This window comes from Xiphias gladius, chromosome 6, assembly GCF_016859285.1.
Source record: "Xiphias gladius isolate SHS-SW01 ecotype Sanya breed wild chromosome 6, ASM1685928v1, whole genome shotgun sequence".
NCBI classification, from domain to species: domain Eukaryota; kingdom Metazoa; phylum Chordata; class Actinopteri; order Istiophoriformes; family Xiphiidae; genus Xiphias; species Xiphias gladius.
Genome location: NC_053405.1, coordinates 3,759,285 through 3,786,694, shown reverse-complemented (window position 1 = coordinate 3,786,694; position 27,410 = coordinate 3,759,285). Strand labels below are relative to the sequence as shown.

At 41.2% G+C, this 27,410-nt stretch overlaps 1 protein-coding gene across 3 annotated transcripts in view; it reads left to right on the top strand.

The window, feature by feature from the left end:
* Positions 1 to 27,410, top strand: part of gmds (GDP-mannose 4,6-dehydratase) — a 180,752-nt gene that overhangs the window by 44,075 nt on the left and 109,267 nt on the right. For all 3 annotated transcript variants that reach the window (XM_040127797.1, XM_040127795.1, XM_040127794.1), the window contains exons 5-6: positions 16,915 to 17,107; positions 18,292 to 18,396. In XM_040127797.1, coding sequence (XP_039983731.1) covers positions 16,915 to 17,107; positions 18,292 to 18,396 — 298 coding nt within the window. The remainder of the gene's footprint in view (positions 1 to 16,914; positions 17,108 to 18,291; positions 18,397 to 27,410) is intronic.

Below are 27,410 nucleotides of genomic sequence, written 5' to 3'. Positions count from 1 at the left end.
TGCAAGCGCTCCTGTAATATCGGTGAGCCTATTGCACATTCCACAAATGACACACAAACACAGCTTGGGTTAGATATTGTAGTAGGGTCACATAGGATTATAATGCACATTATCTGCATGTGTGTGTGTGTGTGTGTGTGAACACCCGCTGTCAAGACTGTGATTGATCAACTTCTCTCCCCTTAACTGAGCTGCATACTTTCTTCAAACAGAGAAGAGTGGACTTGGCTGGTGCCCATGTGAAAATATGAGCCTATGTGCTGATTAACGTACTAAAATGAGAGCCAGATATCTCTTAATACTTGTATAATAGTTTAACAGCAGACTCTTAATAGCAATATAATAACCTTAAGTGTCGTCCAGGTTGTTCACTCCTTCTTTGTCAACCTCTTAATTCAGCAAAACTAATTTCTTTTCCTTTTCCACAGCGCCTTTTAGAGTTTTTTTTTAAGAATGCACTGGTAAGAGATGGAGTAATAAAGGGGGTTGGTGTTGGAGGGAAGAGGCAGGAAGGGGGGGAGATGGTGAAAGACACGTAGGAAGGCGTAGAGATAAGAGAGTGCTAATGTCTCTAATCCGCTCCAGATGAAAGCTCTTGGTGTGAAGGAGTCAAGAAAAGATGGAAAAGGCTGGCCGCTCCCAAATCACACCATCTTTTATGAGTCAGCCTCGTGATGCTGTGAGACAAGCCATTACCATAGAAATAGAGAGAACAACATAAACACACGCATGTGGTCACAAACATACACCTATCCCATTGTGGAAAAGGTGGTTTGACAGTTTTGTTTGCCCAGCCCTCGCCGTGTTCTTCTGTTGTCTTTGTCTCAGTAGTGTGCCATCACAGGGTGGCTCCACAGGTTTCCAGACCTTATCTGTGTTACTGACTAGAGACATAGTGACATAAAACACTGCTTTATAAAGATGTTTATATCCCAGCACATGACAAGGCTCTGTAGTGAAGCCACAGTTTTTCCTTGGAGTGAGAATTTGACTTTTTAGCTATGGAAACTTATTTGGAGTAAAAGAAGAAACTATTCTTTCGTTTAATGTTTAATTTTCGGTTTAAGTCAGACTTTGGATTAAATTAAAACAGCGGGACGATGTATTTGGGTTGACTCAGAATTAACTAGGGTGCTCATGTTAGTCGTCAGGAAGGAACATGTCACCCAGTGCAAAAGTGTGGCCCATTGAGCTGCAACAATGAAGCTGTATGGCACAGAGAAATAAGATACATCAGGCTTCGGATACACAGACAATCATTGCTCATGGTCTCCTCATGGGATTTGTTGTCAATGAAAAAAAAAAATAGAATATCACCAAACTTATTCTTACTTGTACATGTAAATATTCAACTGTTCAGTTTTCTTGGACTTAAAGGAAGACTTAAAGTTAGTTTCAGTTTTAGTTAAACTTTGAATCAAATTAAGTTGAATACAACACCCTAAAATTCATGGGGTTAAAACTGACCCTGCGTGCGGTCAATATAGTGCTTATGTAGTAATGGGTTAACTTAGTAGCTCAGGGCAGAAAACCACCCAAGATCCAGTGACCCAACAGTAATATAAAAATATCACCAACACTGGGTCACAACAAACCACAGGTACTGGGTAAAGTTAACCCATCATTGCGTCTGTGCTATATTGCCCCATCCTGGCTCAGCTAAACCCAGTGATTTTTAGAGTGAAGAATGCAAGGATGTGTAACGGTCTTTTGCTTTTCCTGCTTCACTGCTGTCACAGCAATACTTTCCCCATCTGAAGTCTCTGACAAGCAGATGTGCATGTATAGAAAGCCGTACGGAAGATATAACAAGATAATCCCAAATGGAAGGCTGTGTGATGTGGTTTAAAGCTCCAGAAAAGGGTAATAAATTGACGTTGAGTTGAGAGAAAAAAAAATGAAAACAGAGTTTATTGTTTTATATGAAGAATTCAGAGCAGCAGTCCACAATAACCCAGTTACTTAGGTGCGTGTAAACACAAAAATTTTTTCCAACCTTCCTCTAATCAGTCTCCGGCTTCGCCATGCCTTGGTGCCCATTTTCAGATCATTCCTGTTTTCGTTTCCTGTCTTCTAAAGAACCTCATAGACTTGCAACCAGGAAAGCATGCCCCATAAACAGCTCTAAAGAGATACTTTCAGTGACTCTGCAAGACAGACGAGAAGGTATTTATAACCAAACAGGCACCATGTAACTGCCCGGCCATAACCTGGATCCTGCTCGCGCTCCTTTCTCTACACGTACACACACACACACACACAGCTGTGGTGGTGCTCCTGTCCGGGGGGTCCTTGGTGAGCAAGGATAGACTGGCTGGGGTTTGAGTTGGGGCGGGAGGGCAGACAGAGAGGGGAGGTTGTGTAAATCAGGCATAATGTTGGATCTGAATCCGAGCTCCGTTTTGGTCACATGGCTCTGTGACAGCTACCAGGGTAGCCAAAGTGTGTGTTGGTTTGCGTTATTGTGGCCGACTGCAGTCATTGTGTGTATTTATGGGAGTGTGGTCTTGTGGCGGTGTATGCGTGTGAGTCCATATGTGTGTGCTTGTGTGTAACCAAAGAGAGGTAGCACCTGCAGGGGCGGTGGTCCCCAAAACTTCATTTCTATTTAAGGATCATGCAAGCAAAGAAAAAAGGGCATGGATTTGTGTGTGTGTGTGGGTTGAGGTAGAGGGGGTGGTCTGTTGGTGGCTTCCTCTGCTCACAAGGACAGCATTCATCAAGTGAGTGGTGCAGGGTGGGGTGGGTGGGCTGGGGGGTCGACAGGGGTGCTGCCAGATTTAAGTGGGGTCCGTGGGCGTGTGAGAGGGGTAAGGGAGGAATGAGAGGGATAGGAAAGAGAGGGAATGGGTGGAAAGGAATGTGTCAATTTGTCAAGTCTTACCTCCCACCACCCCCACCTTCTCAAATCACAGATGATGAGCCAAATGGCGCACCAACAGCAGCAAGAGCAGCAAGAGCAGCAGCTGGAGCTCGGGGGGGTGTAAGGGAGTGGGAGAGGATGGAAGTTGGAGGTGTAAGGGGGCCTGGTTTGGTCCTGGCAGGGGGTCACAGATGTGGGAGGTTCTTCCTCACCTCTCCTCTGAGCGCTTACTTTGAAGTCATCTGGACCTGGTCAGCTGATAAGAGTGTGAGGAAATACACCCAGAGGGAGGGAGGGAGGGAGGGAGGGAGGGAGGAGAAGAAAGAGAGATGTTATCTCCTGTTTAGGATGTTATAGACGTTCAGTTGTCATCCTGTGTGTCATGAAAAAGAGTTCAATGTTGGGACTGACGGTATCACAGTATATTTTGTGATGCATTTTAAGATGTTTTCAGAGGTTTTCAGGGTGCTCGTCAGTTTCTCTCTTGATACGAGATGTTAGAGGCCTGTCACAAGTGAAACCCAGAAAGGGCACATGAGTATAACAGTGGGGAAAAAAGAATGTACAAACGTGAACCTTCAATAGAAAAGAAAAAAAAAATTCCTACACAATTCAGCAACTTCAACACTTGTGTTAAATTCAGTCCACTCAAAATAATTCCACCGTTCTAATCTAAGTCAGAGTAATTCCAATTTTCCAGTAGTGGCAAATCTCGCAATTTGCTACAACACAAGCACGCACAGGGGACCGGCATTCTTTCCAAGATGGTGGGATCTCCTCCTATACAGGAAACATCAGAGCATGTGGTGAGAAAGTGTCGTGTGATGTGAAGCTGAATGGCTGTGGGGTTTGGTGGAGTAAAGCAGACACCTTGGGGATGTGACCTTTGTCTTTGGGAAATTATGATATGAAGTGTGAAATGTGGAATTTTCTCTTGCCATCTGTTACTTTATAGACCAAACGATCAATCTGTTGACGGTGATTAGCAGCTTGATCAACAGATGCTCTGGCCCTAATAAACACCTGTTTATGTAGATGCAGTATGTATTTGTATGGCCACATGGGGGTCTGAGTAAATGCAAGTAATGTCTGGCCAGCAGCAATGATTTCGTGTACCTTCACCATGATTTACTTATGTGATTAGTCTATTACAGTCCACATTATTTATACCTCTTTTTTTCTTTTTCCTTTTTTAAAAAAATCGCACGAATTTAGCTTTTCTTTTTTTCTTCTCTATGATCAGTTCATGTTTTGGATCGCTGTAAATTAACATTATCTTTATATAATTGTAGTGTTTAATATTCATGAAGTGCGATAAAACAAATTATTGACACAAAAATTTCTCCTAATAAAAAAATTTGTCTCCATTTGATCTGCCATCCCTGGAAACAATGCTTTACAAAAGTACTGTTCAGAGTGGATTAACTTTATAATGCTGGTCTCTCATTGTCGTTTGTGCAGGAATTATAAAGGTTTTCTTAAACAATGATGTTGCATACACACAATTGGTATGTGGCTTTGTAGCACGAAGCCAGTTTTCTGTTGGTTTCAACTCTCTGTGATCTCTAATTTTTTTTGCTGTGTGTCAGTACAGATCATCACACAATACTAGTTTTGGTGTTGTTGCAAGTTTCAGATACTGATCTAGGATCCAGGACTTCAGCTCAGTAGCATAGGGATTATAGTATAATAATAATGACCCACGATCAGATCACTATAATCGAACTATAATCCTCGAACAGTTGACATCCTCCATCCAGCCACTTCCTGTTGCTGTCTGGCCTAGCACTCCCAAAACCCACTGGTGACATCTCTGCAAATAGTGATAACAAGTGTTTCTACCTGAGTATTCATGTGTGTCAGTGTGTGGGAGTGTAGAAGCGATCGCTCCCCATTGCCCAAGGGGCATGACCGCATCCCGCTGCAGTGAGATCTGTTGCCATGTTTACACGCGTGTTTATATTTGTGAGGTAGGAGTGGTTGAGTGGCGGTGAATGCCTGCAGGGTAGATCAGGCAATGGCAGGAAGGGAGGAATGAAGGGCTTCTTCTTTTCTTGATTGACTTTTCCAGGCAGGCTCTATTCCAGGCACTCTTATCCAATGCTAAAGGAATGGGGTGTACGACTGCACCTCTGCTGTCTGCTCTCCTAAAAAACACTTTTTCCCACCGATCAGATTTCCTTTTCTGTCTGTCACCACATGCCTTTTTAGTTTCTTCATTCTACTTGCTAATGTTTATTGATTGTTTATAGCAGATAAACTCTGTGAAAACTGTCCCCATCTTTCGAGTATTAAACTATAGGACTGAGTAGTGGCTGTTTTTAGAAATGTGTAGTTTTCTCAGTTTTCTTGACAATTTTGATGATTTGATTCATTTTTAAGTCATTTACTGTATCAATCCATAATGCCAAACATTCACCGGTTCCAGTTTCACAAATGTAAATATTTGCTTCCTTTCTTTGGTTTTTTTTTATCATTGTAAATTCAATACATTGGTCTTTGGGTTTTGGCGAGCAATTTTAAGATATCACTTTGGAATCTGGTAAATTGTATGGTGCATTTCTTACAATTTTTCAGTAGATGAATAATGAAAATAATCATTGATTTCAGTCCCAATTAAAAAGACGGTAAAAGAGTATGATATAGACCGCTGAGACCACTCCTGCAGCATAGTCAGCTTTTTCACTGCCTCATATATGGTCATTATACCCCCCCCTTTTTTTTTTTTTTGGTTTTTTTTTTTGCCAAAATACAGTCAAAGATGCGGCTTATAGCTTAGTTTGGATCCTCAAGAAGGACGACATTTGAACATAGACTCTGTTTTTCCTCATATTTTGGTCAAACAATGACTGTCTGCAGTGGTTTCTGTGGTCCTTTTGATACATTTTTCAGCCCTAAAAACTTTGGTTATTTTGGTAGCGTATTATTTCAATAAAGGCACGTCACTAACATTGAAGCTCGTTGTAACATGAATCGTTTGTAAGGATGTGCGGCTGGCAGTGATACTGAGAAAACTATCAGAATAAAATAATGGAGTTTTGGACCACAAAATGATTGCATTGGCTCAGGCACCCTTCAGATTTCCTGCATTCTGGTGCCCTGAGAGACGGAGCAGGGCAGCAGTGATGAGAGATCGGCCACCAACTGTTCACGTCGGTGGCATCAGGAGAGAACAATGCAGAGAAAAAAGAGCGAGAGAGGTTGAGTGGAGTGCCGGGAGGCAGACAGGGAATTTCCAGACATGACTGCCTAAATTTTGAGTTTGACAGCCAGTCTCCAACTCTTAGTCTACCTGTCCTGACATACGCTCTTGCAGCATGTATCTCTCCACACATGCTCACCCCACTCCTCCCACGTCTCCATCCATGTCTCTCAGATCCACCTGATCTGTTGTACTTGTATTTGTTCATTGCCATAGCTGCAAAAGCCTCCGCACTAACCGGGCAGAATACGCCTGTAATTAGACACAAAAGCACAGAGATCGAGATTTGATCATAATGATGAGTGAACAATGGGGAGGGGGGGCAGTGTTAGTGGGTGGATGTTAGTGGGTGGAGGCATGTCATGCCTTGTACAGATCCCAGGTTTGAAAAATTAATGTTGTTGTCCTTGAAGTTGCTGTTATGTTTAAGGTACTTAGGTTTCTTTTTAATCCCATCTTTGAAGCTCTCTCCAAGTAGATCAACATTTCAGTATTTAGCCTCACATTATATAATTGTCTACATTCAAACTGTTCACACAGTGAACAGCCACAATAAAGGAAGCACCTGAGGAAACTGAGGGAGAAAATCTTATTTGAAAGCATGCTGGTACGTTTCATTCATCGTATGAAAGGCGGTTGCTAAGAAACGCAAAGCCATTTCAGTGATAATTTTCATCCCATGGTGAAGTTAATCTTACATGGCCCCAAATCTGTCATCTCACAGGATGAAGATGACGTCGTCTTGTCACTTTGAAAAATTCTTTTATGTTGGAAATCTGAGAAAGAAACTTTCTCATGAACAATAAAACACTGAATGAAACAGTTCTTACTTGGCAAGTGTATATGCACTTTAATTTTTATGGACTGACAGGCAGAGCTGTTTGCAGGTCTTCTGTGGCAGGTTCATTTTTACCCATTTCCACTGCAGGAACTTTTCCAGCGGCGGTTTTATCTGCGCTTTCGACTGGAGGAACAAGGGACTAACTGCAGCCTGTTCCCGACCGCAAAAATCTCTCTGCTATTCTCTAATGGCCTTTTCAGCACAAATTGCACTGCATATAAACAGTGCAGACTGCTGCTTGCCGTCCTTTAGTTTCAGTACAAAAACTATTGATAATTGGCATTGGTGCAAGATTTACAGGGTCGTCTACCACCAGAACTTCAGTTATTACTGACCAGTCGTTAAGTTTGTTGTCTAGTATTTTTACTCAGTCACGAATTTATGCTTCTTCCTGGCTGTCAAAGGCTAACAAATATGTGAAATTTGGTGGAAACCATCTCTGTGTGGTTTGTCCAGTCTTTGTAAGAGTCAGTTAGCCTTTGGGTTTGTCCCAAGCTCAATAGGATGTCTTGTGGATATTTTTTGTAATGTTTATTGATGTTAGAAACCAAGTTATGTGAAATTTGACCTCTTGATGAGTCTGAAGAGACAGATAAAGAGAGAGTACGAACAAAGGACCTGATGAGATTATTTATGAATGAATGAAAACGTAATTTGCTATTTAATTCGTCACAGTTATGCACTAAAGGAGAAATGAAAAACCATAAAACAGTCAGCAGATTGTTGGTACTTTGGAAACAGCCATTCTTAATTTTGTTAGTCTATTTGTCTACCTCTGCAAGGCTCATATTCATCCATTCAAACAGTAAAATCATTCTTTGATCCATTATATGTCAAATTTGCATAATCTTCATCGTTCTTCCGATGCAATGAAAATGCCAGGTGTGTTGTAGTGCCTAACTTTAACCCTAGTTTATCTGCCAAGAACTTTTGTATTGGTACTTTTGCTAAATCATCCAATACTGATGTTCTTGTCTGGCAATGGGGTTTGATATACTCCAAAATGGACATGTGGTGGTCTTGCACACTGTTCTGTATTTTTATCAAAATGGGGGTCTGCATTGACGGACGTGTTTTCATATGTGCAGTTACGTCTGTACGTACAGTCCACAGTTTTCAAATTTTGGGCTTCACACAAGCCTGCAGACATTGGCAGATGATGAAGTTTATGTTGTGCAAACCCTCGTGGTTATGCAGCTGCGGCAAGTGTAATTTGAGCTTTTGTAGCATTGTAAAACTATTTAGTGTAAAGGTCCAAGTCATGTAAGACACCTTGAAAGGGAAAATTTAGGTCAGGATGCAAGTTTTTCAGGCCTTTGTATTCAAAGACATGCATCTGTTTTAGCTAAACCCATTTCCTGTTATCCAATAAAACAAGTCATGTAAACCATGTGAATGATGTAAACTATGCTATTCTGGGAGCTCTTGTTGAACAGCAGACGCTCTATTAAAGTGGCAATAAGTTTTTGTCAGGTTGTCTGTTGTCTGTTTACACTTCAGTAAAAATCTCTGTAGGGATATACAGGGTATACTCAGTAATTAAAGCTCTTCAGAGGCTGGTATTGTTTCCGCTTGTCACTGGATCTATATTTAGTCTTCAGCCTTCAAATATCATCCGTTGATCAAAAAGTTTGGTTACGAGGGAATTCTTGGCATGACAAGGGCGTGTATGTGTGCGTGTACTGTATGTACTGTGTTAGGTGCTAATTACTGACGTGCTGAGTGCTGGTGAAGTCTCAAATGTCAGATAGTAGTGCTTGTAGTATCTTGGTCTTGTGTAGGCTTGGTAGCGATACTGTGATCAGTTTTACGAACGCTCGGTTTTCAGCGAGAAAACACACGATCGTAGAGCCAGCACACTTTCCAGCTAGATGATGATATGTCATACAACCACGCCTCTGTCTTGCTCTCTCCGTCACTCACTGCTCACTGTGTACATCTCTCACTCCCTCACTCTTCTCTGAATTGTATTGTGTCTACGTCTCAGGGAAAGGCAAATTGGCACAGAGCACCAACAAAATAGCACTTCTGTTTTTCTAGCAGGTGTGAGTCTGTTTATGAACAGATGAGCTTGAGTGACACAATTCCAACAAGACAGAACTGGAGGTGGAGAGATTCCCCCCAACTTTAATCACAACACAGCAACACATGATGATGGAGATACAGTTGTGTTTGGAGACCGTGCTGTTAGTATGGGCCTGCATACAGCAACAGTAGCTTAGGCTACATCAGGAAGCTTGTGAAAACACGGAAAAATGTGGGGTAATTCGAAGTCATGTTGCGCCACAACTTTAGAGGCTTTTTTGTCCTCTGAATTACAAATCACAGAATCTTGATTGATGATTTGTGCTGACGTTTAACCGTCATGCGGTTGACATTTTTGTAGAAGTTATCTTTATTTTTTCGAATTTATTAATTTTATTAGTGAGGGTGTTGACATTTTTCACATTCAGAATTTCTTGAGATGAATATTCTGTAAGCATCTTATGTATTCTGTGACATTTTTTTGTCTTGATTAAAAAAAGGGGAGCCAGTGGTCATTTAGCAATAGCTGTGACAGCCAGTGCGTCTGTACTGACAAATGAAAGGTTGTGACTTACAGCATCATTAACAGAAAATCCAAGGACGATAATCACACTGCTCCTGGAACTTGTTAATTTTACTACAATTGCATGTTTGGACCTGTCACCTGATTATTTACAGCTTTTAACAGTAACCTAGTGTAAAAAAAATCCTTGTAATGGAGCATTAATCAGCTCTTACTTTTCAGATATTGGTATTGAAAATGGCAGCAGGATTTCCGTAAAGGATTAGACAACTGGACAACTGATTGGCCATGACAAAACATGGATGTTGTCAGACATTTTATATATTTTGATTGAAATGATGCAGGACAAGGACAAAATTATTAGTATGCATTTTAATCTGTAAACCCAGCGTCTATATGTGTAATTGTATTTGAACCTGAACTGAAAAGGTGCACACTATGCAGACCAAAGAGCCTGTCGCAGTCACTCCAAGCTCTGTTCAAAAGTGCTGACCAAAAGCAACAGCTTTCATGTAACATGTAATGCTCTCAAGCAAGATATCTCAAATAACATGCCAAAGATGGCATGAAAATAATCTCTCTGTTCTCAGCATTTGTCATTTCTTCACGTTTAGATTTTCCTGACAATCAACCTCATGCAGTCATGTGAATACCGACTTTCCTTGCTTCAAAATGTTTTAGAAGGGAGGATGGATTTGGTTGTTGGCGGCATAAAGAATGTTTGTTCGAGACTAAAGATCATGGTGCGCGTTCTGCCTCCTACCAGCAGTCATTGTTTGTTTGTTTAAGCCACAAAGATGATCTTTCCTAAATCTTGACCAAGCAATTTCATCATTTGGCTGAACATGGTAGGAGTATGAAAGGAGTCTGATGACCAACATCCATGTAAACCGGGGTTTTTTTTAGTAGCCAGAATGAGGCAAAACGTACGTGCCATTAAATCAACAAATAAGGGACTGATTAAAATAGTTTTACAGACTACTCCTTTAATTTGCTATCAAAGAATCAATTCCTCAGGCTTCTACCGCATGTTACAACTTTAGCACAGCTGCAGCTGTTGAAGGCTTTTCTTTCCCAGGTGCTTTGAATTAGAAGTAAAAGGTTTATTATCACACAAATTAAGACTTTGGAACTTCTTCACCCAGCCATTACCTGCAACGTAGTGTGGCAGAAAAAAATATGACTTTTCCAAACACTGAGAGGAGCAGTGGTTCACGGAGGCTTCGTGTCTGCAGGGGAAAGCGGGGTCCATATACAACATTGGCTTCTTCATAATGCAGATGAGTGACACTGTAGTTGAGTCGATGAAAGTGGAGTAATTGATCTGTCGGGTGGTGCATGGGCTGCCAGGTCGCGTCTAAACCTCTCTGTCCTGGAGGGATTTCAGCCTGTTTGTCTTTGCCCTGTTAACACACGACTGCTCTAATTTCAGTTGGTCTGTAATGTGATGAGTAAAGGTGTAATTGACTGTGGTTTTTCTCCACAAACCCCCACCCTTGCTCTTGCACAAACACACACATACACACACTTTCTCTCCGTCTGTCTCTATTTTTCTTCTCCTCTATATCTACCTCGACTTCTCTCTCTCTCAGTCTTCTCCTCCTCCAGGGCGTTTTTCTTTATTTGGGTGTTTGTGGTTTACAGGAATGTATGGAGTTTCAGTGTTTGACACCGAGGTCCACAATAGCAAGAAAGTGATGCTGCTTTTATTTGTGTTTCCTTTCATTTTTCTGGATCTGAGGTGTGATGATTCTTAGCCACAGAGGTCATTAATCTGCTGCATCAGTGTTTTACTGCGGTGATGCTTCTGCACAAACGGCAGTGGACCAGGGAGCAGTGCAGGGGCCATTGTTTAGGGTTTTAATTACATAAAAAATGATAATTATACTTTTGCTCACTGTGAACATAAGAAAACGGGTAAATAAATTGGATTTTAAAAATCTAGACTTAAAATCGCTTTGGAAATTGGGTGAAAAACTAAAAACAAAAATCAATCAAAGATTGTGCTCAACACCGTTAGTAATCACAGCAGGGAAAAGGAAATGAAAAATAGATACATAGGGCTTGTAATTTACTGTAAAGTATATCACTTTACACGTTCAATTTTTTTATGCAGTTTTTATGATCCCATGCGCCAAAAATTTCACTGCAATTTCTAATAGTAGGCAGGTTGCTCCTGTGGAGACGACGGCTCAAAATCCTCAATTTTTACCTCACTGTTCACTGAACTGTATGTGATTTTTGTCATGGATAGAGACTATTCAGAATTAAACATTATTATATTCATATAAAACATGCACTTTCATGTAGAATATTGTAAAAATTTTGCACATTCTCAAACCGAGCATAAACAAAACTGAAAGAAAGTTTGTTTTCTCGTAGATTCTTTTTTTTCTTTTCTTTACATTCTATTTAAACATACACTTTCACATAAAAATATGTACCTGTAACATAAAATGCCAAAATCAAGACCACTAGGATTAAACACACCTGCCAGCGTGCCCCAGACCAGCTGTTTACAGACTGAGTGTAATCAGCAGACCTGTCACCAATACAGCAGATTCATTAGAGCGTGTCAGTTTGGCCAATAAATATTGTTCAGTAGATAACTTTCAAACCCAAAAACGGCCTGTTACTAAAAATATAATAGCATCATTTACTTACCAAACAAAGTGATTTGATATTCGTTTAATAACAATATTAAACAGAGAAAAACAAGCTCATACTGCATACTGTCATATACTGTATAAATAATAATGCTGTGAAGCTCTGACCAGAAAATATTTGTTAGTTATTCAATAATAAAAATTAAAATTGGTCGAATCGATTCAAATCACATGCAAGTGCAAGGTTACAGTCATTGTTATTTTGTCTTTATTTTCAAAGTAACCTTACTCTTTTATTTGTTGAGAATCAGTGGATTCAGATCAATTAAAACGTTTTTTTCCCTATTAATTCTTGAGTGATTGACTTTTTCTTTTTTCTTTTTTCTTTTTTTTAATCCGAACACACAATAAACCTCTACATTCTTCTACCACTGTGTGCATACAGCATAATGCCTACGTACTATTCTGTACTAAAGGCCATGCAGGTATGCAGAGAGAGGCCACCGCTGAATAAATGTAGCTCATATTTATACATCTGTCAAGACACACACACACTGACACGCTGGTCTATGTGAACACTCACACGCACACACACCCACAAACGTACAGAGTCACATTCCCCAGTTCCAAGCATGCATTTCAACAAGCCTTGTTTGAGCAGGAAAGAAACGAAACGGCCAAATGCGTCGCGTATATCCTGTACATTTAGAACCTTTTTAAACATAGCGCTTTTTTCGGGTCGGGATATTTGCTCGGCGGCAGACCCCCAAGGCTGACAGAGCCTGGCTGGCTTCCCAGAACAGAACAATATCTGCCAGGTCGACCGAGGGGCCCAGCAGCCACCCCGAGACACACACACACACACACAACACATACGTATACACACACCCCGGTGAACACAAACGTCTGGCCTTTAAACCGTCTGCGCTCAGGCCCTGCCTTACATAATGACAGAGAATGGAGGCATTAAGGCAATTTGTTTGATTTAAGTTGTCAAGGCGTCCTGGACCCTGCCCTTCTCAGCTGGTTTTGATACCCAGAGTCTCTGTGTGTGTGAGTGTGTGTGTGTGTGTGTCTGTGTGTGTCTGTGTCTGTGTGTGTCTGTGTGTGTGTCTGTGTGTGTCTGTGTGTGTGTGTGGGTGGGTGGGTGGGTGGGTGGGTGTCTGTGTGTGTGTGTGTCTGTGTGTGTCTGTGTGTGTGCGTGTGTGTGTGTGTGCGTGTGTGTGCGTGCGTGTGTGTGCGTGTGTGTGAGTGTGTGTGCGCGTGCGCGCGTGTGTGCGCGTGTGTGTGCGTGTGTGTGTTGGAGGAAAAACAAGAGGAATGGACGAACTCACACACCAGGACAGAGAGGGGGTCCGGGAGAGTTAGCAGCGACAGAACAGGAGGAGAAATGTGTGAGGGAAGGAGGACGGGAGGAGGGGAGGAGCTCAGCACAGTGAAGGAGGAAGAGCTGCAGGCGGACCTGAGAGAGCCGGGATTACATTACAGTGGTGCTTGAAAGTTTGTGAACCCTTTTAGAATTTTACATTTCTGCTTAGATATGACCTGAAACAACATCAGATTTTTCCGCACAAGTCCTAAAAGTAGATGAAGGGAACCTAATTTAACAAATGAGACAAAAATATTATACTTGGTCATTTATTTATTGAGCAAAATGATCCAATGTTACATATCTGTGATTGGATATATAATATTGGATCATTTTCAGTCAATATGCAGTGAATGGGGCTGAATCTCATTTACAATGTTTCAGTACCAATCCCTAAACGATTATTATTTATTTATTTTTATTTTTTTCAATAACTTACTTTGAGAAATGTAAACTTGTTTTTACAAAAGAAGCAAAATTGCCTAAATGTTAAATGGTTTCTAAACACAAACAGGTGTAAAAAAAAAACGTAATGGATGCAGTTTAAGATCTGTAAAATCTTGATGTAAATCAAGGACTGATCAAAGATTAAGAAAATCATACTACCATGAGCACAGGACAATCAAAGCCAGGTTTCCCCACTCATCCGTTTTTTTTATCACTCTGGGCCACAGAGACATTTCAGTTACTTTCAAAAAAAAGGCTTGAGGTCCGATGCCTAGCCCTAGCAGTGACGCACTGAAGTAGGAATCTGGCTTGCTTGTGAAAAGAGCTTGAATAAGTTGTCAGTAAATCAGTGAGCAGGTCAACTGGTAGTATTGCATTCCAACTTAGTAACTGACGTTGTAGTCATTTATCAAATGATAATACCAAACATTTGCCAAGCACGGTTTTAAAAATGCAAAGAGGTTTTTACTTTCTCTATTCCGTAATATTAAAAAGATTGAATACTTTTTTGTTTGTTTTTTTTTTGGGCATTTGTTTTAGACTAAAAAAGCATTTTTATTCAGTTACTCTTTGTCTTTGGTAAGTTGTGCTTGGACTTGTCATTTCATAAATAGCTAATGATTTGAAAAAGTCGAGATATGGTCAAATGACGGTGAAAATAATCGATGGATGCAGCTCTACATGAAACAGATCAAAAAAAAGGACACTCAGACTTTTAATGTGATTCGTTATCACCAGCTCCATTCCAACTCCATCATTTACCCATAATCAAATCATCACAGTGAAATGAAACATATAATTTTCTGTTTTGTTCTTTTTTCCGTCTGTTTTGTTATAATCAGAGAGGGTGTCATCACATCAGAACCAGTCTTTGGTTGCACATTTCTGTCTTTTGTCAGGATTTACGTTTGCGAAAAACACTAAAGTCAAACTTTTGCACCTTTTTTATAAAATAAATAAATTTGTAGATCCATTGCACCTGCTTGTTTTTGAAAAGTGCCGTACAAATTAAGTTTATTATTGTTTCATTACCTGTGTTTGGGTTGTTAATTATTCTTATCATCTTTGTCATCGCAATTTTCAGAGTTGTCATGGTAGAATGAAATCAAGTAAGATAACAAGACGGTTAATAAGTCATAGTTAATCTCAAGAAGCAAGCAGCTGCGTTTCATTGCTTTTGGTCAACATTCGGTTAAACATGAGTCTGACATCTTGGCGGATGTCATACGTCAACAGCCCTTCATTAAAATAGTAGTTTACCTTTGTGAAGCTCATAATGTTGGATTTTCTTTGAACTTCAGTGTCTGAGAGATGTTTATTCTCAACTGTGAGATAAATCTCGAGGCTTCAGTTTGTGATGTTTTGGATTGGATTCTGTTGTGTACGGTAGGCCTTGATGTTACTGCCTCTAACCCCTTGTGTCTTTTGTACGAATGCCGTAGAGAACCTCATTATGTAATGTACAGTACATGTGGGTATATAAAGTGTTGCCTCACTTTCTCCTGTAAATGATGTAAATGTAAATGCCAGAATGCAAAGTAAAAGCATGAGAGGAGCGTCACAGGTAATTACACTGAACTGTGGAGTGTAATTGACCCTGATCAAACCTGCTCACTGTGTGTGTGCGTCAGTGCATGTATGTGTGTGTACGACTGTGTATGCACTATGAGTGGAAAAGAGGCCCAGTGTTCTTGGGTCCCAGCTTTAAATAAGGGGTCTTTATCTGGCCGTGTGTACAGCTCTGGTGTGGAAGCACTAAAGGGCCAAGACGTTTGCTCTGTACAGACGTGGCTCATGCTGCTTGCTCCAGGTGTGGTGACCACTAACCAGCACGGCTTTTAACCGTCACGCCTGATTGGGAGCCTGGGGCCAACCTGGCACTCACACAATCAAACACACTCCAAGTAGACAGTGTCTCACTCACACACGTGCACGCGCACATCCATTTCTAATTTAAACTTAATTCCGTCCCCAAGTGTTCATTAGTTTCCCCTCCCCTCTTGGCTCTCAGCAGTGGAAACAGGCATTCTGGGAGTTGGAGTGTTAAGTTATGAGCTTTCTGATTGGCTCTGATGGACTCCAGAAATGACAGATTCCCCAAACAGGTTTTGCACCATTGTCGCCTACCATCTTTCATCGGGGGAGATTTTTGGTTACTTTGAAATGTGAACTGTGTGATTGAAGACAGTTTTTATGTCATTCAACTGAAGCAGTGACCTTGTGACCTTTTAATATCCTACATTGTTTACATGTTGATGATTCGAAAGCGCAATCCTCCTAATCAATTTGAAAACTTGAATCTAGTGCTGAAACAATTAATCAATTACTCAATTTGCTAATCATCTAAAGGTGCTGCTTCCTTTCTGTTTTATATCCTTGTATTTTGAATGTTTTTGGATTTTGGACTCTTAATTGTAGATAAAACGAGGAATTTGATGATCCAACGTTGGGTTCTCAGAACTTGAGATTGGTGTTTTTTCACTATTTTCATTACATTTGTATGGATCAAATAATTAATTGATACATTGAAAAAAAATAATCAAGAAATTAAGTGACGGTTGGAATAATTGCTAGTTGCAGCCCTATAGTCCTCCCAGACAAAACACTTGCACAAGTGGACTGTGATTGGCTAACAGTACCTCTAAATTTAAAAGTGGCAGATGTGAAAAAAATTTAGGAAATTTTAGTAAATGTTTTAATAAATTAAGTCCATAAAGTCAGTTTTTACAAAGTGTTGAATAAAATGAATGTAGAAGTGGCCTGACACAAAGGACAGATGAATTGAAAATGCATTAGGGATAAAGTGAAAACTTGAGACTTAAATGTTTTTGCTTTCAAGTCTCAAGTCCTCATTTTGGATACTTAGTTACTAAAAGATTTGAGTCCAAATATTTTGTCTCAAGTTTACAGCTCTTTTTTACATGATGCATAAATATTATGAATCCTTTACAGAATTTGTATGAACAGATAGAAGAGATGTTCCCATGAAGGTCCCTTAATAATTTCTGCATTACGTTTTCTCTCACCCTCTTCCATAGATCTCCTTTGAATTGGCCGAGTACACCGCTAATGTGGACGGTGTAGGTACGCTTCGTCTCTTGGACGCCATAAAGACGTGCGGTCTGACCAACAGCGTAAAATTCTACCAGGCCTCCACCAGTGAGCTGTACGGAAAAGTCCAGGAGATCCCTCAGACGGAAACCACTCCCTTCTACCCTCGCTCACCTTACGGTAATACACACAAATACGTAATATAGATCCACATGGAAACACACTCACAGATTACCTAACATTTTCTACCTTGCACCATTTGTCAGACAAATGCATATGGCCATGTAGGGGCATACAAACAGATTGCTTGATACCTCTGCAGCACTTTTTCTATAATATGTCTCTAATATATTTCTATATTTCTCTAATATGTTTGTGTGTGCGTATTTGTGAATGTGTGTGTGTGTTTGTGAGTGAATAGAGGGGGGCTTCAGTACTCAGGCAGCGTTTGAGCTCTCCACACACCCCGAGGCCAAATGTCTGACTGAGGACTGGAGTGGTTCTCATTTTAACAAAGACACCTTTATATCCACAGCACTCAGCACTCACTTTCAACACACACTCAGACACACACTCAACACACACGTAGGCTATACACGTGTGGGAGCGATCGGGTTTCATGTTCTCTGTTGTCTAAATGGTCTCCTCGCTGACACTTTCCCCATCTGTCAGCACTCAATCTGAGGCTGCATTGGAGGCACATACCGTCATGTCGAGGGCTGCTCCTTTATTAATTAAACTTGGGGAGGCGGGGGTTGCCACAGAAACCTCCCTTCACCTTGAGCGTACATCCTGACCTATGGCTTAATCAATGGGCGCCTCCTTTCGCTCGCTCTGTTATTCCCCTCATCACAGGAAAAGGGAGGAGGAGGAAGATGGTGAGAGGAAAAAAAGGGGAGAACTTTTTGTACAAGCCCGTTTTTGGTCAATCAGCAGGGGTCTGCGGTTCTCGTTCCTGATGGTGAAATATGATCTGCAGTACCGCTGTGTTCAACTGTGACATGTAGTGTAGTTACAACACAGAATCGTTCTCTCTTTTATGGTCTCCCTGTGTGTGTGGCTTTGAGAAGAGAGGATCAGTGTTTCTGTCTCCGCTTAGATTTGTCACTCTGTAAGACTGAACGGTGCTAATGGCTGCATGAAGGTTTTATTTGTTGATTGAGTGAATAAAACCATTATGTCAGTAAGAAAAGTCTGCTTGTGCACTATTAAGAGTCAACAGAGAAGTGATTGTGAATCTGAAAAGACTGTTGGATTTTGTATAATGTGATATCTCTTCACTTTTTTCAGTATGAATGTACAAAAAAAGGGGTACAAATATGTTTCTGTCTCCTTGCTTTCCTCTGTTCCTGTCCTCGTCCAAGGTGCTGCAAAGCTTTATGCCTACTGGATCGTGGTGAACTTTCGAGAGGCCTACGACATGTACGCTGTCAACGGGATCCTCTTTAACCATGAGAGCCCGAGGAGAGGTGAGCTCAAAGCACGACATGCCTTCCGCTATTCCATGTCAACCACAAAGTCTTTTTTTTTTTTTTTTTTTGTCATCCTACTGTGGAAATTAGGTTGTTGCAACAACAACAACATTTTGATTAAATTGATTAAAAAAGGAATTTGAAATTAAATTACTCCTGCCCTTTCTGTTGTTCATAAAGATCAGGGAGGAGTTGGAAAGATCTTTAGATTTTCATTTAGAAAATACATGTAAGAAATAAAGCTCAATAAAAAAAATTATCATAAATTTAGTCTATGCTAAGGCCGGTTTTTCTTTTTTTGCAGTAAAAAAAACTTAGTTATTGAAGAAATTCAAGGTTTAAATTTTTTTAATTAAATACTTTAGGTAAGCAGTGATATGTGTATATATAGGTATATGTGTTTGTGTGTGTGTGTGTGTATAAATATATATATATATGTGTGTGTGTGTGTGTGTGTGTGTGTGTGTGTGTGTGTGTGTGTGTGTGTGTATATTTATACGTGTTTGTAACCAGTTCATGTTTATTTGGTCATCATATACAACAAACGTACAGCACCTCAATGTCCCCTAAAATCAAATTTTGACAATAAAAGACAAAAACCCAAGTTTAATTTCTAGTTATCAGCAGTGTGTTGATCTACGGCCAGGCAGTTAATGAGCACACTAATATGTTTTGTGTGTGTATCCACCTTTGCTACTACTGACCAGGTCCAGTGGTAGGCTAATCCTTTGGTTTATTTGGGGAAGTCCCATCTGTCCCTCCCCCCTTAGAGCTCTGTGGTTCATGCTTGGCAGTATAGAATAATATACTGTTATGTTAGAAGAGAAGACCAGTTAGCATTGGGGAAGTTAGATTTGAACTGCCAAAGTCAATGACACCCCTTAAAACACACACACACGCACACACACACACACACACACACACACACACAATGTAAAGCCACAACACAACACCCCATGGAGCATTTGTATGTATGCAATGTAAATAACCAATAATCAACTCAAACATAAGGAATAAGGTAAGACTGAATTTGTCATGATTTAACGTTGCGTCATATCATCAACAGGCCAAACCCACAATAAAGCAGTAAAACAGAAGGTAAACCATTGTTGGATTGTGTAAAAGTATTCAATTACATGCTCTATATAAAGTGATATTCATTCACCGTTGGAGCCAGGTTTCTCATAACTGCTTAACACACACACACACACACACACACACACACACACACACACACACACACACACACACACACACACACACACACACACACACTTATATATTATGACACATAGTGAGTGGCTTGTGGTCACATTTTTAATATGTGCTCTGAGCCCCAAGGGTCGCAGGCGCTGGTTTAACCCGATTTACACGCCACCGCGACCCAAAATTAATACCACATGACTACAGCCCCAGCGCTGCACCCAGGTCAGCCGCTCAGGTGTTTATGATTTATCCCCTAATGAAGGCCCTGGCCACGACCCCAGCCAAGGTCAGGGGTCTGCCAGTAAACCCTAATGGGTTACCACCGATAGATAGGTGTGGGAACTGGTGTAGTTTACAGCCAGTTCAGCAACGATGGTGTGGTCACCATCGAGGTCTTTTAACGGAGAATTAGTTGACATAGTCGAGCTGTGAACGATGCGTGATGCCGACAAGTGATTGGAAAGACCGGGTTGGATGACAGGTGGAGTGATGGAGATAAGAAGGGGTGAAACAATTTGTTGATTAACAGAAAATTAATCTGCAACAATTTTAATAATTGGTTTATAGTTAAAATGCCAAACATTCTCTGGTTCCAGACTTCCAAATATTTAGATTTGCTGCCTTTGTAAACTGAATATCTTGCGCTTTGGACAGTTGGGTTTGTATGATTTTATAGACTTTATAATTGATCAATTAATCAAACGTTCTCAAGGGGCTGAGTGAGTGACCCAGTGAAACTATGAATCAGAGATGCTTGTGTCCTCTTCCACACATACACACAAAGACCTTATAAGGGCAAAGCTTGCTGCCCTCCCAGTAACACGTCCTCAGCCTTTTGGTCCTTGGTCAGATTTTTCTCATCTCCCTCTCTGACTCGGCTTCTATCTTTCCATTCTTGCCACACACACAGTCTTTCCCCTTTCTTCCTCTCTCTTGCTTCATTTCATGTCTTCCTCCTCCTTTCTCCACAGTCAGCATTTCTCCAGCAGGCCATCGGGTTTACTCCTGCCACTTCTATTCTCAGAGTTACGGCTGTTGTTGCTCATAAAGCAGGAACGCTGCACTGTAATGTGGCCAGATGTCCCACGGCTGCCTTGCACAACCCAGTGTGGCGCTTGTGTTGGCTGGATTGGCCAGTGTTTACCCAGGCCTCTGGGGCCTGCCATGACCCTGTCGCTGCCACACTGAGGGGGCGTTTGGCTGTGCACTCTGTCACCCACAGGACGGCTTTAAAGGGGAGGAGTTGGTGCTTTGTGCTGCAAAACACCCCCATGGTGGATTTTCTTTCATTGTTGCAGTGTAAGGTTGTACTTTAAATCACATAGTGTACAACACATAATTACTGCTACTTGTTACGTGATACAGAGAAAATACGGATTCAACATTGAGTTTATCAGTGCTTTCACATACTCAATGTCACTCTTGGTGGTGTTAACATCTAATGCTAAGTAGAGCTGTTGGATGTTATGCACCAATTCTGGCCACTGAGTATGTTTTACCATAAAAAGTGATAAAAAGTACAAAATGAAGCATACCAAAACTGACAGCATGCATACTAAAATTTCTTTATTTTTGAGCTGGAGTCAGTTTTTAACTCTACCCTTTTTCAGACGCAGACCCTGAAAAAAGCGGAAAGATAATAAACTGTGGTGGGGAAAAAAAGAAAACACAAACTGAAATTTCAGCTCACCATTTATGATGGTTTTAAATTTAGAATTGCTGATACTGTCCTCTCAGTTGCAAACTCGATTGAAGCGTGTTAACGGCAGTTTTCATCACGCCCTGCATCATTTTCTGTTAGTTCGAATGTGTATAACATTACCTCAGTTACTTGAACTATAAAAGTAAACTTAACCCAAACAGTGAAATTAGGGCTGAATTTTTAGGATCCATACTCTTTTTATTTCAGCAAATACACACAGATGGATCAATATCAATTTCATTTATACTAAATTCCAAAGTAGTCCATTAAAAATTATTGTACATATTATTGTATATGTTGTCATGTTAGTGTATAGTGTAGACCTGGGACACAATAAAGATCTTTCTGGTTAAAAAAAAAAATACTGAACCACAGTTAGTGAATAAAGATAAAGGCGAAGATAAAACTCTAACGCAACCTCAAAAAAAACACACAAAAAAAATCACAAAAATGAATCAATACATTCACACCAATGGCTACTCTCTTTGATTCCCAAGTGACTTTGGTAAATTGCTCACCAAAATACTAAAACAGTAACATCAACAAAGAAGCTAGTGAAAGATTCTGCAGATCGCTGGAGGCAAATGAATTTTCATCACTCCTCTGTTCTCAGTCACACCCAAACCTTTTCTATGCAGTGCTTTTGAACGCTGTCCCTATGTGTGTTAACGCACTTGTGTTTGAGAGCAATAAAGGGTTATTTATTAGCTGTAGGCTGCCCCTCCTTTACCTACCACACCACTTGTACCGCTGGATTCTTAGCAACAAATGAGGGAGGAAGTCTATGATGTGTCCCACCCCCCACCCACACCCACACCCCCACCCCCACCCACAGGAAAAGCTGTAATATTATTCTCCCAGGGTGCCAGTGGATGTGTGTGTCTGTGTTTAAGAAACAAATACATGTTTGCTTTTATGAGGAAGTTTTTCCCTTTTAATAACAAGCATACTTAGACTTGCTCATGGCGTCTGCTAAAGTGACCTACCAGTGACCAATCATCTCCACAGCGCGGTCTGGCGTGGTGTGGTGTGTCACATGGGACAGTCTATTGGCTGCTGGGAATGGCTGGAGAGGGAATAGTGAAGCTTAACACCAACCTCAGACTTACTGTCCCTCTGTAGGATCCAACAAGGAGCTCTGTCTCTTACAGCTTCCTGCATGACTTAATCCCAGCAGGAATGTGCTTTTTGGTTTCTCTTACCGTTCTCGTAAACACCTAACTGTTCAGCCAATAAACAGCTGATCCCCATTGTTCTGCGGCAAAAGGTCGGAATCGGACAGTTGTGAAGGAAAAATAACCCGGTGGAAATCCAGTGTGAAGCAAAGCAAACAGAAACCTGCATCTGCTGGCTGGTTCACACCGCGGCTAGTTCCTTTCCAGTTAGCTTAGTTGTTAGCCATAACAAACAGCCCTCATACTGACTCTGAAGAGGGGGATTAGCGTTAGCAGGGGTGCTAAATGGACTCCATATTGCTGTGACATATGAGACAGTGCAGTACTCCACAGTCTCTTGGCAAGAGTGATCAGCGGTAAAATCTGTGCAAATAACCAGTTCATGTTTATTTGGTCATCATATTCAACAAACGTACAGCACCTCAATGTCCCCTAAAATCAAATTTTGACAATAAAAGACAAAAACCCAAGTTTAATTTCTAGTTATCAGCAGTGTGTTGATCTACGGCCAGGCAGTTAATCAGCACACTAATATGTTTTGTGTGTGTATCCACCTTTGCTACTACTGACCAGGTCCAGTGGTAGGCTAATCCTTTGGTTTATTTGGGGAAGTCCCATCTGTCCCTCCCCCCTTAGAGCTCTGTGGTTCATGCTTGGCAGTATAGAATAATATACTGTTATGTTAGAAGAGAAGACCAGTTAGCATTGGGGAAGTTAGATTTGAACTGCCAAAGTCAATGACACCCCTTAAAACACACACACACACACACACACACACACACACACACACACACACACACACACACACACACACACACACACATACAGCTGCTCAGCCTCTACATGCCTTGGCTTCATCTTTCTGCTTTCGTTGAGGTTGAGCCCAAAAGGTCAGATCGCATGATAGATTTGTAAGAGGATATGTTATCCATTTATTGGAGAGGTTATTTTCAAAGGAAATCTTCAGATGGAAATGACTCGGTCAGAGGGCGTCAAGGGGATTTGGCGGTATCTCGTAAGATGGAGCTTGGCACAAAGCAGGCCCGTTTTGTTTTTTGGTCTTTTCGTTTCGCTGGGTGTTGATGAGAAAGGGTTGAGTTCAAGCGGATTCTGATGCCTCAGAGCATAGCTGATGACAGAGTGCTCTCCCCCCTCCATGCCTTCCAACACCTTTCGTCATGCGGCCACAAGGGTGCTTCCCTCTGTCTCCGCCTAATTTGGTGTCAGACATGTCACGTGTTCATTGAGGTTTCTACCTTCCCTCATCCACATTGCCGCCCTCAAATCAGTGTTTGTTGTCCCGGATCTCCATGGTAACCAAGAATCTTGTTGACTGAGTGTTTTGAGCGGCGCTAATTGCACAGCAAGTAGAGAGCTCCCTGTTTCCTCTCTCAGCCTTTGCCTGGCCCTGTCAGAGCCCTGCAGGAGGACAATTAAACTCCAAGATGTTGCTCTACAGTATTTTGATTAAATTGAACTCAGGATGCTGCCAGAGACAGTTATGGTTTTCTTTTGATACTAGAGTGAAACACTTTGTGTTATTCGCTCTCAGTTCTGCAATGTGGAGGTGGCGCTGTCAGTGTTCAAGCTGAAGAAAAACATCCATTATCTACTCCCCTCTCTTTCTCCACACCCTCCCTTCCTTTCCCCACACCTTTGCAAACCCTGTGCATCATATCAAATTTGTTGCATCACAGCCAATTCAAAAATGACTTTCATTGTCTTTGCAACCCTCCAGCTCCATTCCAAACCTCCTCGCATCACATTTCTTTCTGTCCCTCCCTGTCAGCCCAGAATGAGGACAGCAGTCTCTCAGGTGTGAATAGACGCTGTTTTGGCAGAGCTGAGCGCATGACCTATCTTGGATATAACGCAAATATTCTCCCCTCGTCAAAGCTCCAGAGATCAAGCAGAATGTGAATTGTGCAATAACAGTGATGGCAGACACTGACAGGTCTTTGGCCTGGGTGGAATTTGGCCAACCCCCGACCTGGGGAAGATTCCTCCTGCAGAATTCCTCACTCAGTGCTCCTGCAAGTCAAGTACTTTGTTCATAACTCAGTTCAGATAAAGAATATGGGTATGAGATGAGAATGTGTTCATTTTGATGTAAACAGCGCTACAGAGTCGACCAGAATCCTTAAACGCGTGGGAGTGGAGATGGAAATTAAGGGTTGCATTTTTCACCTCAAATCTGCCACAAAGCCTTTCACTCCCCTAGGCCATTGCTCAAGTCAGAGTGGGATTATGGGATTTGCAGTTCTGGTTGAATTCCAAAACAGGTGTGTAAACTCTGCACTGAGGTAACCTAAGGGTTTCTATGAAAACCCCGTGGCAATCAAAATTATATCTTGGCTATTTTTTCTTTACCACCTTCAGAATGTTGCCAGTTCCGACAAGTTCACAAAATAAATAACTCAACTGTCGAATATTTGGAAAATACTTAGATGAATCTCTGCGTTCTGCTTTCTTTTAGGAAAAGTAGGCAATCCACAGTCCTATTTTTGGAATGTGGTTCATTAAAACATTTTGGGTTGCCAAGTCATTCCACAATTTTATTAGGAAAAGAGAAAACTTAGTAACATTCTACAAATCACCTTGGAACAGATTTACGTGGTGATGAAAAACATACGTCATTTCTAAAGTTGGAAGAGGAGACTTGGCTTAGGAAGGAAGTAGATGTTCTACCTTTGCAAATGTAACAGTAAAGATCAATTTGATAAATGTTTGACATTATTCAAGACTTGAATTTACTCAGACTTTCAGTTTTTCCAGAACTTATGCGCCATTCGGCTGAGCCATGACCACACATTATGTCTTCAAAAAAAAAAAAAAAAAGTTACAGAAGAGGTATTCAAATACATCACACTACAGTTGAATCTCAATCAGTAAATGCCCATAAATACACTCAAAGACAGTAATATAAATGAGTGTGAGTCAGACATCTTGAGGTCTGAGTGTGTAAGGGCTGGGCCGTCACACAGTTTGAAGACAGACTTCATAAGTCACCTTTCTTTAGCAACATTGTTCTAACAACAGAATCTGTTGAGCAACCAGGGCCTGTCAAGCCAAAATCCCCTAAAAGCCACAGTCCCCTCCCTGACTCTCCCAGACCCGAGCCCCCAGCCGACAGCTCCCATCCCCATCCCGTCTTGGCCCACATGGCCTGGCTCTGAATGGGAGACATCGCTGCACATTTCTCCTCACCCTCCTCCTCCTCCTTTTTCTCCCCATACTTCAGCCCAGCTGTGCCAACGAAGCCCGTGTGTTACGTTTTTCCTGTCACTTTTCTGGCCAAAAAATGAAAAGGAATGATGGAAAAAAAAAGAAAAGAGACGGTTAAGTGAGAATGAGAGAGAGAGAGAGAGAGAAAGAGAGTGAGTGTCAGTTTCTGGCATGGGTTTTGCTGCCTGCTCAGTTTTCACGGCCCGTGGTTTTATTAGACTTTCTGCCGGGCTGCGGGCAAGGTTAAACGTCCACCGCTGGCCCGTTTGGGTTCGAAACCTCCTGTTAGCCCCCCTGGCTTCTCTCCCCTGCCCCCACCCCCTCTTTCTGGTTGCCCTGCGGTGTCGCTGCCAGTAAAGGAAACACATTAACACCCGGGCCAGTAACAGAGTAGGCATTGTCCACAGCCAGGCAGGCCAGTCCATTAGGCCCACGCTCTGGTCCACACTGCACCAATTAGAGGAGGCAGGGAGCAGAGCCACTGCAAACAGATGTGTGAGCTTTACAAGGAGACTACAGGTGTGCTTGGGGGGAAATAATGGACTTTACTGCCGATTGGGGGTACTGTGCTACACCTTATCCCTCTGCCACCTTTTTAAGAGCCATCGTGGATCCGCAGAGTTTTGACAACCTGTGTTTAACCTGCAAACTCGAGTTTCCCTTGGATGTTTGATCAAATCAAACCCTGCCTTCCAATTCACTGTTCTTGTTAATCTGGGATCTTGTTACATTGCCTTGCCTGACCAAGTCCTAATATACAATATATGGGGGCCTTCAACTAATAAAAATGTAATTATCATGTAGTTTATAGATTACTTTTTTGATTAATCATTTAATCTAAAAAATAAATAAAAATTTGGAATTGTCCATCACAAGTTTTTGGAGACCAAAGTGAAATTTTGAGATTTTGTGAGCTTTTTTTAATCAACAGTGCAAAACTCAAATATATTTAATTGACAATGATATAAAACAGAGAAACACTTGGAGAGCAGAAGAATAGGGAAGATTTTCAATGCAAAATTGTATTTCCTTAATTGCAAAGAAGAACAAAAATCAAAAGGGCTTGAAATAGCAGTTACTTGGTTGTAATGTTTTAAAACAGAAAAATGCAGAAAGACTTGAAAAGGTAAAATGTTTGTTTTGCTTGATACATGACTCAAAATAATGAATTGTTAATTAGAAGAGTACTCAAGTTGGGTGTCAGTTTAACCAGATGTTGACATGCATTTAACTGGGACATCTCTGGTTTGATTCTGGCCAGGGACCTTTGTTGCATGTCATAACATGCCCTTCACTCTCTCACTATCAAATAAAAGTAAAATACCCAAAAAGTGCAAATAAAAAAAAGTAATCTAGTGATTTCCTGCTGTACTTTAATATAGGGGACTTGCAAGACACACTGTAGATCAAAAGATGTAATGTTCAAAATCAAAGCCTTTCAAACCCCAAGTCCCCTGTGTGTAACACCGGATCTCTATAGAAATTTCCTTCGAGGTACATTATACAACTGTTTCTTGCTGAGTAATACTCTGCATGACTACTTAAGGGATCTTCATGTGTAAAATTGGTGGAGTTCCCCTTTAAAGTTGTTATCGATTTAAGTTTCTCTCCACTGATTAATTGTTTAATTGTTTCATCCCGAGATATGGCATGATAATGTTGGTATGTTCATGTGTGTGTAGGTGTATGGTAGATATGCCACA